Here is a 17,327-nt window from a genome sequence, read left to right on the forward strand (position 1 = left end):
TTCAATCTCTTGTAATCTATACACATTCTCCAGGTGTTGTCCTTCTTTCTCCTAAGCAACACAGGTGCACCCCAAGGTGATTTACTTGGACGGATTTGGCCCATTCTTAAATAATCTTCGAGTTGTTTAGCCAACTCATCTTCGTCAGCTTGGCTCATCCTGTAAGGTGGAATACTGACAGGATGAGCACCAAGGATCAAATCAATACGATGATCTACTGCCCGTTCAGGTGGTAAACCTGATGGCAATTCCTTAGGAAATACGTCTTGAAATGAATCAAGTATCTTCTGTAATTCTTTGCTTTCAAACACACTTAATTCATTTACATCCAAAGAAGGGATGAGAAAGGAAGAAAGTGGAATCAATACACAATGGAAAGCGGTATACAAAGAAGAATCCATTATATTTCCAAAATCAAGTGTATTTACAAGAGGTCCCTGAGAGGGATGTATACAATCACCTAAAATTCTATACTTGGTGTCTCTATGCTGAAAAGAAAAAATATGAATAGACCAATCTATCTGGACTTCAAGAGTCTCAAACCACTCAATTCCTAATAACACGTCTACATTTTCTAGATGCATTCCAGAGTATCTTTGTAGTCCTGAATCTGGATTGGAAGCATCTCCACCTTGCGATCCCAAACTTGCCTTCTAGCAGGTAGACGTACCTCATAGGTATGGTCGCTAAGTGTCGTATCAAGACTCAATTTCTGCACAAGTTTGTAGTTAACAAAGCTATGCGAACTGCCAGGGTCTAAAAGAATGTGAATTTTATGGCCATTCACTTCTCCATAAACTCGGAGAAGATCATGCATGCCAAAAACTTTAGAATTGAACAGACAATCAGAACAAGTACTAGGGCGAGAAAGTACAGTAATGGACGTACCTGTCAAAGACAACTGGTTAGCTGCCTTTGGCTTGGGTCCTGCATTTGTCTTGGTACCCTTTTGCTTCAGGCACTCGTTACGCATGTGTCCTTTTTCTTCGCAGATAAAACAACGGCCTTCCTTCTTGAGCTTTAAAGCCCTAAGGAGTCGTTTCTTCTTCGTTGGTGTCAAACTTGAATTCTTCGAAGGTTGGTCCGAAGACTTTCCTTCTGTCGTGTTAGCCATAGGTGCGGAGAACTTTCGTTTATGCTTGTTTCCCTGCTCGGTAATGGGTTTCGACTTGGAAGAGACCATTGTATCATCATAGATACGAGCTGAATGAATGGCCTCGTCCAATGTTTTACATTTGTTATTTTTAACCTGTAAACGGTATGAGTCTGGTAAACCAGCTACGAAGAACCCCAAAAGAGTAGTGGGATCCATCTTTGTAGCTTTCATCTGCAAGTCTCTAAACTTCTGGAGGTAGACCTCATAAGTGAGGTGCTGCGAAGTCATGGTCAAAGCTGAAAACAGGGCAACAAGATCATAATCATCCTCTTTCTTGAGGAATTCTTTCTTGAAGACGTCTTCGAATTGTGCCCAAGTCATTGGCTTAGGGTTGAGTTCCTTCCACCAAAGCAAAGCTTTGCCGGACAAGAAACCTGCTGCTAAAACAGGATCTTCTTCCCATCATCATATGGATGAAACTGAAAGTGAACTTGCCACTTATGTAGCCAAGTGTTCACGATCTTCTTGGTGCGCTGCTTTTGCTCCCCCCCGAACGGTTCCGGAGTAATGTTGGGGCCTAAAGCAGAGGCCAAGGTATCCATACCCGAGAAATTAGAGAGGGTAGTGGTCAAGAGAGCGATGAAGTTCTGCAAAGCTTGCATTTGGGCTGCGATTTGTGCATGACGTTCCTTTGAAGAAGCTTCGAGAGCTACTTTGAACTCTTGGGAATCTAATTTTGACACAAAATCGTCAAAAAGATCGGCATCGGTACCTTCCGTAGCCGGCAAGCCTTCACATTCCACAAGGGGCTCCAACTCCGATTCTTGGGTCGACATCGTGAAGAGGGTAAGGGGAGAGAAAATTCGATCTTTGCACAATAAAAGTGCAAGTGAACTTGAGAGCTTGAGAGCTTGAAAACTTGAGAGATGTGTGGCAAGAAGCCCACTTAAGGGGTTTATAAAGGTTTCCACAAAAACTAAAAGGCCCCAAAAGCTATCTTTGGCTTTTTGCTTTTGTGTTAAATATATATATATATATTCTGTTTTCTTAAAAAAAATAAAACACCTTTAAACCTTGGAGGAGGGGGTTTTTAAACTTTTTAAAAAAAATTTAAGCTAAAAGAAAACGAAAGCCCAAAAAAGGGCGTGTTCTTTGCTTGTTTTTTTTTCTCTTTCCTCCTGGATTAGAGCCGCCGGCGTGGTGCGTTGCTGACATCAATACTGCCGGCGCCTGCTCGCTTGCCGTCGGCTGTTGTCGTCAGCTGTGTGTCTGCCAGTACAGCCTGCGCCTGCCCCAGCCCTTGTAGGCGTGGCCACAAGGCCACGTGGGCTTGGGCGCCTGCCTGGCTGAGCTTGGCCTGGGCGCCTGCGCTAGGCTGCGTAGGCCTGGCTACGTAAGCCTAGGCGCCCGCCAGCCTGTTGGCCGCCTGGCGAGACACGAATGTCCAACGCCTTGTCCAACGTACGGCTCTTTACGACCAGCAGCACTTCACGATCAGCACTGCAGCGTGCGCCTGGCTCGTTTTCTCTCGCTCTCTCTCTCGTTCGGGCCAAAAGCAACGAAGATACTTTTTTTGTTTTCTCTCTCTATGTTCATGCGACTGCACAAACGAATCTTTACCTCTTCTTTGCTAAGCAAACAACCCTTCTAAGACTACCATCTCCCGTCAACATGGGTTTCTTTGATGAAGAAAAACACATACTGAATCTGAAAACAGCAGTATGCACAGAAAAAACAGCAAGCTTTTTTAACACATACCTTTCTTCGACCTCATCTTCCCTACCTACCGACTTGCTTGTTCACGAGGTATGCTCTGATACCACTGTCAAATCCCCACGGATCTCCCTGTGATCGTTCCTAGTACGATACTCGATTCCTGCAAACAAACAAACAAACAACAAGGGGGTGCAGGCCTGACTCACCTCCCAACCATGACAGCCGTGGGCGAGCCCACAGTCTTGACTGTCCCCACCGAGCCACGAGCTGAGCTAACTAGGTTGACGTACCAACCAATCTCCTCCTCGCGACGTCCCATACCGCCACGAACCTACCCTCGTGGGCCTCGAGATTGCTGCCGGCCTCGGCTGCATAAAGCAAGTGCACGTCTGTACTAGATCCAGGCTCCAAGACCATAGAGCTCTCACAAACTCGCGAGACTCTCTATATCCCAATAACTAACCTTGGCCACCCTTTTATATGCTCTTGGCTGGTTGTTTTACAAGATTCGCTTATGTGTACTCAAAGAAAAGCGCCAAGTACTTCTCCATGATGCCATGATTCTCTTGTCAGAGGTCATAGAGGTATCAACAGTACATTGGAGAAGTAAGAGCAGCCATTTTATTGGCCCAAAATGTGGCGGGATGTCTACCAACACGTCCAAACATGCCAGATATATCAAAAAGTGAAAGTTCCACATATGAATTAGGTAGGGTTACTTCAGCCTTTGTTTATTCCAGAGGGACCTTTTCATGACATCAGTATTGACTTAGTAGGCCCTCTTCCCGCATGGATCTCAAAACACACAGTGCATGACTATTGTGGACATTTTCAGTGAGTTCTGAATGCTTATTCCACGCAAGGAGCAGCCACAACCAAGCACATAGCTCGCTTGTTCATTCGGTTTTGGTATCCCATTGGTTTGCCACGGACAATCACATCAGACAGAGATCCGAAGTTCACGTTCTATTTTTGGAGAGCATTGTTTGGCAACTTTGGGACTAAGTTGTAGCTGTCCAGTGCATTCCATCCATAGACAGATGGCCAAACAGAGTTATATAATCAATTGGCCTGTGATGTTCTCAAATCATACTGCCATGACTAGCAGTCCAAATGGGAGTAGTATCTTCCGTTGGTACATGCAATCTTGAACGATACTCACTCATCTAGTATTGATGAGGTAACATTTGGTCCGGTTCTCATCTCTTTTGATGAGACAAATATCACCATCCCTAGAGGTCAATAAGACTACCGAAACATTTTCGAAAATCATTGAGTCAGTTAAGGAGCGCCTTTCCAAAGCTCAGGAAGCTTATACTCGACAGGAGAGATGTCAATTTTAAGGAAGGGGATTGGGTATATCTCCGGATCATGAAGCAACGGTTAAAGCAAGTGGGCAAGCGTTGTCCCAAGCTTTCATTCCGTAGTTTTGGTCCTTTTCTAGTCGTTTAGGAGTTGAGTGATGTTTCTTTGAAGTGAAAGATGCCGGAAAGTTGGACTATGCACACTGTCTTTCATGTTTCTTGGTTGAAGCCATATGTAGGTCTAGCATTGCAGGATGTATGAGAAGAACAACCACATTGATTTGCATTAATCATCATTAAGAACGCATCCGCATAGTAGTCCAAGAAGGAAGGATGACAGAGTGTCTACCCTATCATCAAGTTTAGGAGGGATGTCACGTGCATGCTTGTACCATGGCCTAAACCTCATCGTGAACAGAATATTCGCTCGCTGCATGGTACGGGATTTAGGACAACATAATCATCCTGGAGAGCATGGGTATCCAGTCGGCAGTCATATAGGCTTTGAGAGCCAACAGAGTACCCAAGCACCTGGTAGGCGGCGAGCATAAAATATTGACAATATCATTTTATGTTACAGAAAGGGAAGCGCTAGCATTTAATGCTAATGTTAGCATTTTATTGTCCATATAAACAAGCTCACATGGCTTATATTGGCCGACCAACAGCCGAGTGCCTATAAAAGCATTCGCCTAGTATTCAACATCAATAAATAATCATTATTCAGTCAATAAAGCAGAATTTAGTCTTCATCCTCTCCAAGCAAACATTGAAGCCCCTCTTCAACATTCAGCCAGCATACATGCAGTCCTACAACTATCGTGGACTTGCATAAGTGTTGCATGCGCGGAAGTCTTTGCTGTACTGATCCACAGCCCTAAGCTTGATTAAGAACAAGATGCTAAAATAAACATGATTAAGAAAGAAGAGAGAGATTGGTGGCAGGGTTTTCTGTATTTCATATGGTACAAAAAGGTAACTTTAATGCTTGTACATGGCTTGGGCCCTTGGTCAGCTCCAAAGGGGTTGACCTCTGGGCCATACATATGCTCTACTGACTTATGAGAGTGATGGACTGATGAATGACTGCTTTAGATGATTGAATTATGATTTTAGGTATTTACTATTTATATATGCTTGGAGTGCTGGTCAGCCAACAGTAGGTGCTGGCTAGGTTTGGACATGCCTTATTTTGTTTTTAATGCATAAAATGCTACGCATACTGTATTGCTTGCCCACCTTGGTTGGCCTTCACACCGGGTGCTACCCTGCTCGCTGCTAGGGTCCTGGATGGCTGCCGACAGCTTGTACAGTTAGCCAGTAGAGGTCCCATGTCTCCATGGTGATGATGACGATGTTGATGCACTTCATGAATGATGTCCGGTTCTTTTTAATAAAGGTGTGGCCCCACTTATAAATACATGTGAACACTTATGGCTTTAAGGCATATGATCACATCTAAGCATGCAAAGTTCATTAAAGTCTCCCATTGACGTTAGATTAATGCAGCACTCCCATCCTTGGGCTTTCTCTAGCATCCCCAACCCTCTGACACACACTTGCCATAAAACCACGTGCACGCAGGCATTAAAAACATGTGCACTCAAATAAAAGAAATTGAACCAAGCATGAAGGCATGTTCAAATTAAAAATCATCTATTCCGATTTCATGTACTCGGGATTTAAATGTGCAAGCGGTAGCTAAAGCCTGCACTTGTCATCTCGCTCAATAACCATGATCCATTTGATGAGTTCCGTGCACACAAAATAACAGCTCAGAAGATGTTTTATCCATTCTAAACCTAAGCAAGAAGGCTTCTATGAGGTCAACATATGTGGCAATGCGATGATCATATTGTGATAGCCAAACAGTGGCCTTCTTACCCAAAGTTCTACCAAACGTTGATTTTTTTTCCGTCTGAAATGTGGGCCTCATCCCATTTGCCGACCATATGTTTTCAAACTGTGCCACGTTGTCGTGCCATGGCACGTCTATGGTGTGAAACCATGCATATGAGACTATCAAATGCAAATCTAGATGCATGGGATTAAGTGCTATGACGAGTCATTATATGAGGCCCATGTACATATGTTCATATTGTAAATGAGGTTCAATAAAACGAGCTGAAACTGAGTCAGGTCTCAAAGCCTGTGTACATAATGGGTGTAGTAGGTGTTTTAACACTTGGATAGTGTGATGTTTTTAGTGGAGGAAAAGGGCAGTCTTTTGCTGTGCAGATGCATGCTTGAAGGCCAGGCAAACAGTGGAGAAATGTGTGAGTTTTTGTGAAGTGCACAGGCTGATAAGGAGCCATTTTAGAGGGCAGATAGCAGGAGCTGGGAGTGCCTGATGGGTATGTGATGAACTGAAGAGTTGTGGTCAGACATGCTATGAACAACTTCCTAGAAGGAAATTTTTGCAGAGAAGCTACAGTTTGAGATCTTTTTAGCACCCAAGGTGGGTACTTTTCATTCGGAATAGCTACAGATGATAGATGGCTAGTTTAAAGCGGCCAAGGTTGCAGCAGCATTAACTGGGAAAAATCTTGAAGTGAAGGAAATGCTCCTCGCAAAATCTGAGAATAATCTACCGCCTAGCCTCAAAAATTCAGAGAGAGATAACAAAGTGAGCTACAGTTCTGAAGCTTCTGAAGAAGAAAAGCAGAGAAGCATTGACATTGTCATTTGACAACATATTGTCTGTAGGAAAGTCGAGCAGTAGCATTACTGCTTGACAAGGCCTCGAAGTATAAGTTACTTGGTTGCTATGTGAGGTTCTTGACAAAGATATATCATCCAAACATTGACAAGCTGGGCCGCATTTGCTTAGACATTCTGAAAGACAAATGGAGTCCTGCTTTGCAGATTTGAACTGTTCTTTTGAGCATCCAGGCTCTTTTGAGCGCCCCTAACCCAGATGACCCACTTTCGGAGAACATAGCTAAGCACTGGAAGACCAATGAAACCGAGGCTGTTGAAACAGCCAAGGAATGGACTCGATTATATGTAACTGGAGCTGACAAGGCTCAAGAAGGTGACGCAAGGTGCCAGCTTGCGTGGCATGCGCAAGTTTTTTTTTTAAAAAAAGGGGGAATTTCCGAATATTATGCAGAAATAAAGGTGGCGCAGTATTTTCAAACTGGAAAATGGCGATTTATGGGCTGCAAAAGGTGAGGCGCCCGAATTCCTTGCGGGGAAAGAAAAAGAAAAACCAGGAGAGAAGCGCATTTTTGCAGTATGTGCAGAAATGAAGAACCAGGGGTCGTCATCTACCAGAGGATTTTAAATCAAAACAATATCTACTGTTTACAGCTTGTTGGAGTTAGACTTGAAGAGCAATTTGAGTATTATCTAATGATATGATTTTCATATTATACATGTACTCATCCTTGCGCAGTCTGCAGCGAAGCGACCATAGAGGGAATAGGAAAAAATCAAAGAAAATTTCACTTTGCTCTACTTACAGTTAAGTGGTTTTTTTATTTTGATTACTATAACCAACGATTTGGAAAATCGTATGTTTTATAAACCTTTTAAGGTTTTGGAGAATGAGAAAAATTGGGATTTGAAGAGTCGTGAAATCAAAGCATCAAAAATACAGTAAGGATTCTGGAAATTTGATTTTGTTTTCTACTCAAATGGATTTGGAATGCAAGTCATGGAGTTTCTTAGAATCACATGAGCATGTTATAGATATGCCATATGTCATCTTTTGTTTGTGAGTTGTTGGAATTTAAAAAGCAGGTTTTCAGGAGATAAAGAGACACTTTGAAATGATGGAATTGGTGTCACTTGATGTATGGAATGTAAATGGTCACATGTATGTGGGAAATATTTGAAGATTATGTTATGCCTACATGTGATTGGTTTGAGGGATTTGGAAAAAGGAGCCAGTAAATCTATGCTTGGAAAGGGACAAGTACTTGATACACAATTTATGTGCCATCATCAGGCTGAATTCAGGGATGTATTGAGGTGAATTTGCACATGTTTATGATATCAAAAATGGAGATGGCTTATGCTCCTTGGAGAGTTATGTGTGTGAGTTTCCTTGTGTGGAATAGATGCTACTCTCACAGCTAGAAGTCCCGCGCTTTCCCAGCGACACCGACCACGTCACGACAACGTGTGTTTGGATCTTCCCCTTTCTTCCCATTAAATTTTGGGTACTTCATGTTGATATTCTATTGTTGCGCCATGTTGTGTGGTGGAAGAGGTAGCAACAGATGGTGGGGGACACGTGGAGGAATTGGTGGAGCATGGTTCTCTTGGTTCCCGTGGTTCAAAATGGTATGCCAAATGAGACTCGTTACCAAGAACTTCCATTCTGAGTGCTTAAAAACGATTGCAGCGTTGTTGACGACTTGCAAATTCTGCCATGCACTAGCCATGTTGTGGCTGCTCTTGATCATATCCCCTTTCATCCCAAAGAGTTTTGAGGTTGTCAAGTTCTACTTTGGTTTCAAGGTCAAAACTCTCAGGCATTCCACTCATACACCCGATCTTACATGAGATATTGGCCAGCCCACTTTCTTGCCCTATAACTTGCTAGTCACTAGCACCTAGTAGACCGCATTAAATTTAAAACTATCTTTTTCCCAAACCTCCTATGCCATTTATCTTGCTTCCACATACCACGTAGCATATTCACTTTGATCACTTTAGATTATTTATCTTTTTGCTGAGCAAGACTTCTTTCTATATGTGCAAGTGGACTTTTTGATTGGGAGATGTTTCTTTGGGCAAGAAGTACTAGTTCGAGAAGTTGCTCCTCACAGCCATCTCAAGTAATGACTGATTGGTTTTGCTTCTCAAGCACGTCCCACCAAAAAGAGGCGTCATCTTCTAGACCAAGAACAACAAGTTTCAGTTTCTGAACATCGGTGAAAGAGCTACCTTTGAAAATGGCAATGAAGGGTCCCAAACACGAAAAAGGCAATGAAAAGCCAAAGAATTTGTTCAACTTTGACTCCTTTATCAAGCAGCCTAGTGGCTTCCAATGGGCCATTTCGAGACTGAAAGGGAGCCGAAGGAGAAGAGGAGAGAGGACGAAGGGCTGGTTCTTCTACTGGTAGAGTATGAAAAGATGTTGGATATGCACAAGTGCCTGAATGACTTCTCCTATGTGATGTCTCTTTTGATCTCAACTGAGTTTTAAGCTTAGAAAGAGAGGTGGCTTGGCTAGAAGCTCATGAGGCCTTTGCCATAATGATATGAATTTGACGTTGCTGCCTCTTAACCCCCTCTTCTTGAAGAAGACATTTTGGTTGATCAAATTTAATAATTTGATTGCAAGTCGATGTTGCAATTGTATACACAGCATTTTCTTTTCAGCTTAATCATCAACTTTAGCAAGAGGGGATGTGTCACGTGCACACCCGTGCCATAACATAATCCTGAGCAAGAACATCATAATCCTTGATTAGGACAGTAGTTAGGACAGCATTTAGAGAAGTAGTAGCACCAATAGGATCAGCATCAACAGTACCATCATCTAAGTGGGGCCACACTTTATTAAAAAAGGAGCGGACTAAGGGACCAACCTTTATTAAAAAGAGCCGGACATCATTCATGAAGTGAGTGGAAGGGAAAGCAGGATATTAAAAACTTATAAAAGTTTTTATCAAAACGCACATTAAAGAAAAGCAACCAGATGTAAATAAGTGGTATGGGTTATTGTGGAATCATCAAGAGCAAGGCGCCTTCTCTCTCTCTCTCTCTCTCTCTCTATCTCATCACTATATGGACTGCATCAACGCCATCAGCCTGATTTGCGGGGATTGTACGGCTGCTATCGCCATCATGTGTACAACCATCTGCGCCATTGCTGTTTGGACACTGTCCGTGTAACATCGTCACTATATTGTATGGCCGCTCTGCGTCATGCCGCCGTATGATTGCAGGGCTGCTGTACTATATTAAAGCTCCTTGATCTACCTGGACTAGAACTGAGGCAACTCACACCCTTCATCGTGCAAGGATGCTCCCTTTGCTACCTACTCGAACACATGAGTGTTTATTATCAGTGACACATAGTTCCTGGTGAACAGTTGTTTGGACGGGATCCCTGATGATAGTCCTTCGGGTGAGTCAAGGTAGGCAAGAGACCCTTGTGTTGAGCCAAGTGTTTTTGAATCCTGCCACGAGACCATCGGCATTGACGACCTCTTCGGAAAGCCCTAGGGGAAATTGGAATCTTGTACTTGGAAGGAATCGCTCCTCCTAGATTTTATTTGGTATTTATAAATCCTTGGGGTGGGGTTGTTTTTGTTGGGGGGGGGATATGGGTTGGCCAAGAGCATTATTCTGGCCCCTAGTGTTGTGTCTTGTCTCTTTGTGTTGCTATTTGTATGTTAATTCATGTGTTGTTAAGCGAATTCCATTGTATACACGCCTCCTGCTGGTACACAGATGCCCTTGATCTGTGAAGCTGCCTCCTCCACCCGGCAGCTCCACATCCAAGGTATCCTTTTACGACATGACGAGCTTCCATCATAGAGGGGAGATGCTATGGCTGCCTTATGTTCTGTTTAAGAGGAGGATGGTATCCACACATTGTCATCATGTAGCATCACAACGATACTTTAGCTTATATAGCTAGTTTTCTACAGTTTTTTCTTTTCCATGATCCGTTATTCATTATGGATACCTTGTGTAGCCTTTTCGGTCTCATAGACCCCTTGGGTCTTTTGAAGACGTTAATATATCTTTGTTTCTTTGTTTCTTTCTTCTCTTTAGTTAAGGCACCAAAGTAGTTATCTGTATGCCTTGACATTAGTATGAGAACTTTTGCATGTGACAGGTTATGATGATTCTGGGTCTCAACTGCAGGGTATCCTCTATCCTGCACCTCATTAATCTAGCAATGTGGCAGCCTGCCTGCTCCACCCAGACATTTTTCCTGTGCCCTATTTTTACGTAATTTGTATGTTCTTTAGACGATCACACGTGCATGCTGACACTCCCAAAGCTTGTGTGGTCATGTTCTTTTGACCTCATGTGCTTACCTAATTACTAGTGAACCTTTTTTTTTATAGTGACGTTTTCATTTTCCAAGCATTTTTTCTATTATAACCTTTAGCATATGAGTTTTCCTTAGCATATTTAGCCTTTTAACCATCTTTACGCAATTTTCTTCGGTTTTTCAGTGATCCTTTGGTTTTTTTTTTTAAATGTAACCTAATGTTATACTATTTGTTTTGTGCTGCAACAGTTTTCCTCCAGTTGTAGCAGGGGGAGCGAATGCAACAGTCATTCATTATTCTCGAAATGATCAACCGGTAGGAAGACGTGATAGAGATACACTAGTAGTAACTAGTATACTCCTTTGTCTGTATGCCTTTAGCTGTGTGTGATCAGTAGGGACATGTTACACACTTCAACTATGGCATTTGGTATCTTTTACTGCCCCACTGCCTTATTCAATCCTTAATGTGCTTGAATGCTTGCCACCTGTTTCCAACCATACCATTGTCCTCTAGACCCACCACATAGAGACTAGACCACTTCTGATTTAGTTCAGAAATGCAAAAAAAGTAGAGAAACTTGCTTGCATTCTTGCTCCCTCCCCAGCTGCTTGCCTTGTGTGCACTAAATGGGCAATCTTATCAACAACCTTTCTCTTAGAAAGTGCCAATGCATGGCATGCGTTGCCTTTGATAGAATGCCTTCTACCTCAAAAGTCCTTCGCTACTTTTTTTCTAATAGAGACTAATTTAGCTTGGATTTTAATGTTGTGTACTTATGTATAATGGCCGCACATTTCTCCATAATTTCTAAAGAGGCATCATATACCCATGGTGGTATTTCAAGCATCATTTATCACAAAAATATTTCCCAGCTGGATCACAACGGTATTAGGTATTCCAAGTTGCCTTTTGTCCATGTGTGATCTGGGAGTGCTTCGACCAGTTGAGTTGTCATTCCTTTAATGACCAGAACATCACATCACAGCCCAAGAAGCTTACTTGGCAGGTTTCTTTCCCACTTGGAGCCCGTGACAGTCAGGAAAGGCCATTGGTTGGCCTTTCCCTTGGAAAAGGGCTTGCAGCTGCGGTCGCACATCCTTTCCTTACAAGAAAGGTGGGTGGTTTACGTTTACCTAATCTAATATGGCTGCTACAGTAAAATAAGAGATGTACCGCATATCTGCTTCCACTTCCGAGTGCATATCTTTCACTTGCTGGAGTGTTCCATAAGGTGGAGTATTGCCTAGGGTACACCAAAGAAATTTTGTAGTCCACACGTGGGTTGTGTGAACATTGGCATGGCTTGTTTGTATCATTCTGCTTTGTCAGTAGTACACACATGTAGCCTTTCTACTTATCTATTTATTTTAACTTGTTGGTAGGGGTATAACAGACATTGACTTCCCATTCTTGTCAAATAACAGGTTGGAGAAGGAGAAATGTTGCTTCTGGATGCAGGATGTGAATACTATGGCTATGTCAGTGACATAACTCGTACTTGGTCCCCTTCAGGCATTATTTCCAATGCACAGGTGAGGATCTAAGTCAGGCATGCTATATACTAATGACATTGTGATGCCTTTTTTGCACTTGCCTCTGAAGAATGTGGACCTTATGTAATGCTACCCTTGTGAAGCAACATTGGGACCAAGAACTTACTATGCTAAAAGAGGTACAAAGGCTTTTGGAATGTCTTTAATTTTTTCAAATACTAACCTGGGACTGCTTTTGGGGTGTGGATAATGTAAAAACATGTCATCGCATCTAGTTTTGTTATTTTTAAAGAACTGGATCCATCGTTGTCTGCGAAACTCGTCCCACTCATGAGGTACATAAAATATGGTACGGTGCAAAACTATGCAAGCGAAACTAATGCAAAACTGTTTTTTTTAAAAATGGCTGTTTTTTTTTGGTAACTTTTTTGATGCCCGTTTTTTTTTATGCTTGTTTTGTTTGACTGTTTTAAATGGCTGTTTGGGCAATGGGAGCTTTCTACCTTGCCTCCTCCTCTCAACTTTGTGTCTCTAAATGTGTACAAATATCTATTTTTCAAGTGTTTTTTAAAGTGGACCGTACCTCTATCAAACTTATTTTTCCAAAATAAAAAATCTCGAAGGTGAGGGAGGGGGGGCTGAAGGAAATTACCAGACTGGAAGGGGTAGGGCCAAATGATGCCACCCTTGCCCCTGGACAAGTAGGGGCTGAGTTTCATTGCGAAGTGCATGGTCCTGTGTCATAGCATGTAGTTCATGTCATACCTAATGGAATCTTTGTTTTGATATGTAATCCTTAGGTTTTTAGAGGGTTAAGCTGGTGGTGATATTTAATCCTTAGTCTCGTTCAAATTGAAAAATGTAGACAGTTTACTGTCCCTAATGTTGCTAAGATTGAGACAAAATCTGGTGTATTTTTTCTGTCGGAGCTACGCTCTGCTGGAGGAAGATGAATGTGAATTGGTCAATGACGGGGGTGTAAAGTCCTCACTAGACCATGTGTCAGACGTTTTTCTGAAAGATGTTTTGGGCTTGTGTACATACGTGTGCATAGCAGGTGTGAAGAATTTTGCTTTTGAGGGCGTTGCCAGGCGTACAGGGTGGAACGGTTTGGCAACAGGCTTGTACAGCTCTGTCGGGAATGTGGTTGGCTGGAATGTGTACGCGTCCCCAAGGATAAGTGGATTGTGTTGAAGGTATGGAAGCATGGGCAATTTAGAGGTGAAGGGGCCAAGGTAGCAAAGAACATTGGTGTGAAAGCATTATGTGGCCATCTTTAGGCCTTGGAAAAAATAATGAAATGATAAATAACGTGGCCAGCTGGTAAGGTATGCGTGGAGGCTTGAGCTGCTGCCAGCGAAGGAGTCCAGAAGATACGTGAAGTGGAAAGCTGGCGAGTGATGCGCAGCTGCAGATAAAGGTGAAGTCGCCTTGTGATATTAGTGGGGGTCTCGTTGAGCGTGTAGGTGCAAGGCGTTGTGGCGAAGGGTGCATGCCCTGGGTACGAGAAGCAGAGGCTGGACACGCCTTGTGAAGTGTAAGGACCGCCAGAGTTGCAGGTTTAGGTTGACGACAAGAGGTGACGGGCTGGCGTTACAGTGGCGTGGGGGCTCTTGGGCGCAACAGCAGGTATTGCAGAAGTGAAGCGCAGCTGGGGTGCGGTCGCACACGACTGAGGGCCCGGGTCAGTCTGCAGAAAGAGACGCCTTTGGGTGTGTGGCCATCGCGTAGAGGCTGGGGCCTCCCTTGTGAAGTGCAGCCACAGACACGTAAGAAGAGAAGTGGGTTTGTGGTGAAGCTAAGGGTCGACGAACTGGTGGTTGGCGTGGCTGCCAGCATAAGGTGTGAGCTGAAAGAGGGAAGCGTGGACGAGAACGTCCTTGGTGACTGAGTGGCGGCTACTGGTGGTGACTGAAGAAGCCGACGGGCTGGCGAAGAGCAAAGGAAGCATGGGTGAGTGTCTTTGAGATGTTGGCACAACAGAGATGCAGTTGAATGGAAGCAAAGGGGACAGGCAAAGGGTGACTGGTGTGGGCCGCTAGGTGAAGCCGGAAGAAAGCAGATGGGTGCTGAAGACAGGGTTCAAAAGACAGTGTGGCTGCTTGGCTGGTGGGGCCGGTAGCATTGCAGAGGAAGTGGTTGGCAGAGGATTAGCACAGAGAGTGAGAGAGAGGTGTTTGGGTAGCTGTTGCTGGCGACACATGCAGAAGTGATGGGCTACAGAGAGTTGAGGGTTAGCTGGTGGGGCGCCCTCTGAAGAGTGAGAGTGGCCGGGTTCTTTCTGGTGTGGTTGGCACAGCAGGCAGGCGAGAGGTTCGCGGTGATTGGGGATGTGGTGTATCCTCGGCAGTGATAGGCCTGAGTGTTTTGTAAGTTGTGTGAGTAAGGCTTCTGTGTCGGGAGAAGCTTGTATACAGTGTTGACTGGGAATATATTGCTGGGTGTCTATCTTGGTCTATGGTGCCCCTGTTTTGTGCTGTCTTTCTGGCGTGGGTTGGGTGGTGAAGAGTGAAAGTGTTCCAGCCGGTGGCTGGTGGTGCCTCCGTCGTGTTTGTGTTTCCAAGTTTGGGAGGTGAAGGGCTATAGAGGCAGTGTTCTTTCTTCTTTTTTTTCACCTCACACCATGCCCATGGAATATCTGACATAGAATCAAGATAGAGGACATACTTGAGAAACCCTAGCAAGGTTTCCATATCCTTGACGTCGAACTCATAGTGTGACCACGATAGATTGTGGCTAGTGACTCACCACCCAACCATAGGTTCAATACCTCAATCCACACCCGAGCTTGAAGTCAGATTGCCGCAAGCCTGCTAGTCATTGATGACCCCTACCTGGCATCCCATACTACCAGACCGAATCACCCGTTGACAACTCCTTGGCCGAAAATTTCCCTTGGACGCCAGGGTCAAACCTTAGGTCAACCTGAGGGTCAATCTAATCCATGCAAATTCAAGGATAAAAGATACCACCACACTCATGGGCTTCGGTAGTCAGCACAACTGGCTGTCTATAAGCCTTTTGGAAACCTTGGCCCAGGCCTCTCTGAGTATGACCAACTTGTCATGTGCATCCGTTAATCCTGGTGCTCATAGACATGTATATTCTCATTAGCAAATATATGGGCAGATTTAGATCAGATTTTGTAGCCCTGCAGGCTCCCGGAAGTGCCCAAGACATAGCCCAATGGTTGGGACACCTTTTGGGCATAGTTTGGACACATTCAAAGATCAAGAGGATCCATTTGTCAGAGTCTGCAAGGCAACAAGGACACAGTGGTGGATCAACAAGAGCTTCTCTTGTCTGGTTGCAAGTACAGGGCTGGAGGGATTTTTGGTATGCATCATGAAGCCGTGTCATGTGAATCATCAAGATCATTTATACGAAGCTGTGAATTAGCAAGATCATTGTATATATAGCATGTTTTGGCAATATACAATAGATTAGGTCTATCTCTCCTTCTCTTCTCTGTCTTTGCTAAACATAGGATTAGCGTTAATCTTCTTTGCTTAGCATTAATCATGAACATGCTTCCGCAACCTATGCTACATTGGTATCAGAGCTTAGGCTAGTTCGACATGAGTCCTAGATAGAACCTATGCATGCTGAAAATTAGGGTTTCAAATATGAGGGTTTACATTTTAGGGTTTGTGTTTTTGCGTTAAATCTGTGTTTTTGCTCATTTTCAGCATAGTATAGTGCTAGAAAGTCTAGATTTCAGCCTAGCATGATCCTAGGGAGTTTAGAAAGCATGCATAACTCTAGGGTTAGGGGCTTTGGGCTGATTACAACAGAAAAAACAGCAAAACAATATCATGAGTTTAGAGGCAATGGATGCCGACTTTCTTAAGACTTTATCCATCGAAGAGTTGTGGAAATTTAAGAAGTAGGCAGTTTGAGTCATCTTGCTTTTAGCAAAGGGTGGAGCAAAGTCCGATGATTCTAAAAGGTAGGAGGCAAAGAGACACTTGGCAGCAGTTTGCCTTGAGATCCAAACCCGACGGGCAGCAAGGATGGTAGCACAAGAAAATTTACCAATGGTTGACACTCAGTAGGAGGAAGTTTCCAAGAATACCGGAGAGCTTCCAGGATTGGAAGTGGATCAGGAGAGACTTTCCTCGAGTAAGGAGTGTGGACCGATGAAGGATACTCAGGAGATGACAATGCCCATGGTGGATGAGTCAGAGCCAGCGTAGGAATCACCAAGCGTTGTGGAGCAGCCCAAGATCAAGAGCATTAGTCCAAGTGAAGGAGACCTTCCAAGGGAAGAGGGTTTCACGATGATGCTGTCACAAATGGGGAGATTCAAGTACAGGACCAGCCATCGTTTAAGATGTCATTGCCCGAGGCCGAACTGATTGATGAGTTACAAGCGCCAGTGCCCGAGGATCTCATCAAATCCAATATAGCAGAGGATGACGAGACTAGTGCCACAAGAATTTCCAAGGGAGTAGAGGATTTTGTTGTGTTGGAAGAGCATCCATTGGCAAAGGAATCTGAACCAGAACCACAACTTGAACCCAAGCCCGGACTTGAACCCAAAGAGCAGATTCTAGAGTAGGTAGATCTTTCTGAATCCTATGTGGAGGAGGATGAGGTCAACTCGACAGTGTCTAGGAGTTTTTAGCCAGTCTTTTCAAATCCTATAAAGAGTAAAGAGGAGGATGAGATTACATGTGAGTCGGAAGATTTGAAGACCAAGTCAGAGAGCTTGGAAATCGAGCTGGTGGATATGAAGTGGATTCTTCAA

The 17,327-nt window shown here is 43.8% G+C and overlaps 1 protein-coding gene across 9 annotated transcripts in view; it reads left to right on the forward strand.

The window, feature by feature from the left end:
- The window catches only part of LOC147617880 (intermediate cleaving peptidase 55, mitochondrial-like), a 101,120-nt gene that overhangs the window by 44,492 nt on the left and 39,301 nt on the right, over positions 1 to 17,327 (forward strand). For all 9 annotated transcript variants that reach the window (XR_015262270.1, XR_015262271.1, XR_015262272.1 and 6 more), the window contains 2 exons: positions 11,330 to 11,396; positions 12,509 to 12,616. Coding sequence is in view for 5 of the 9 variants with exons in the window: in XM_086776139.1 (XP_086632265.1) it covers positions 11,330 to 11,396; positions 12,509 to 12,616 (175 nt within the window). In the remaining 4 variants the exon portion in view is untranslated. The remainder of the gene's footprint in view (positions 1 to 11,329; positions 11,397 to 12,508; positions 12,617 to 17,327) is intronic.

This window comes from Cibotium barometz, chromosome 36 (genome assembly GCF_041138505.1).
Source record: "Cibotium barometz isolate CiBa-2024 chromosome 36, ASM4113850v1, whole genome shotgun sequence".
NCBI lineage: Eukaryota > Viridiplantae > Streptophyta > Polypodiopsida > Cyatheales > Cibotiaceae > Cibotium > Cibotium barometz.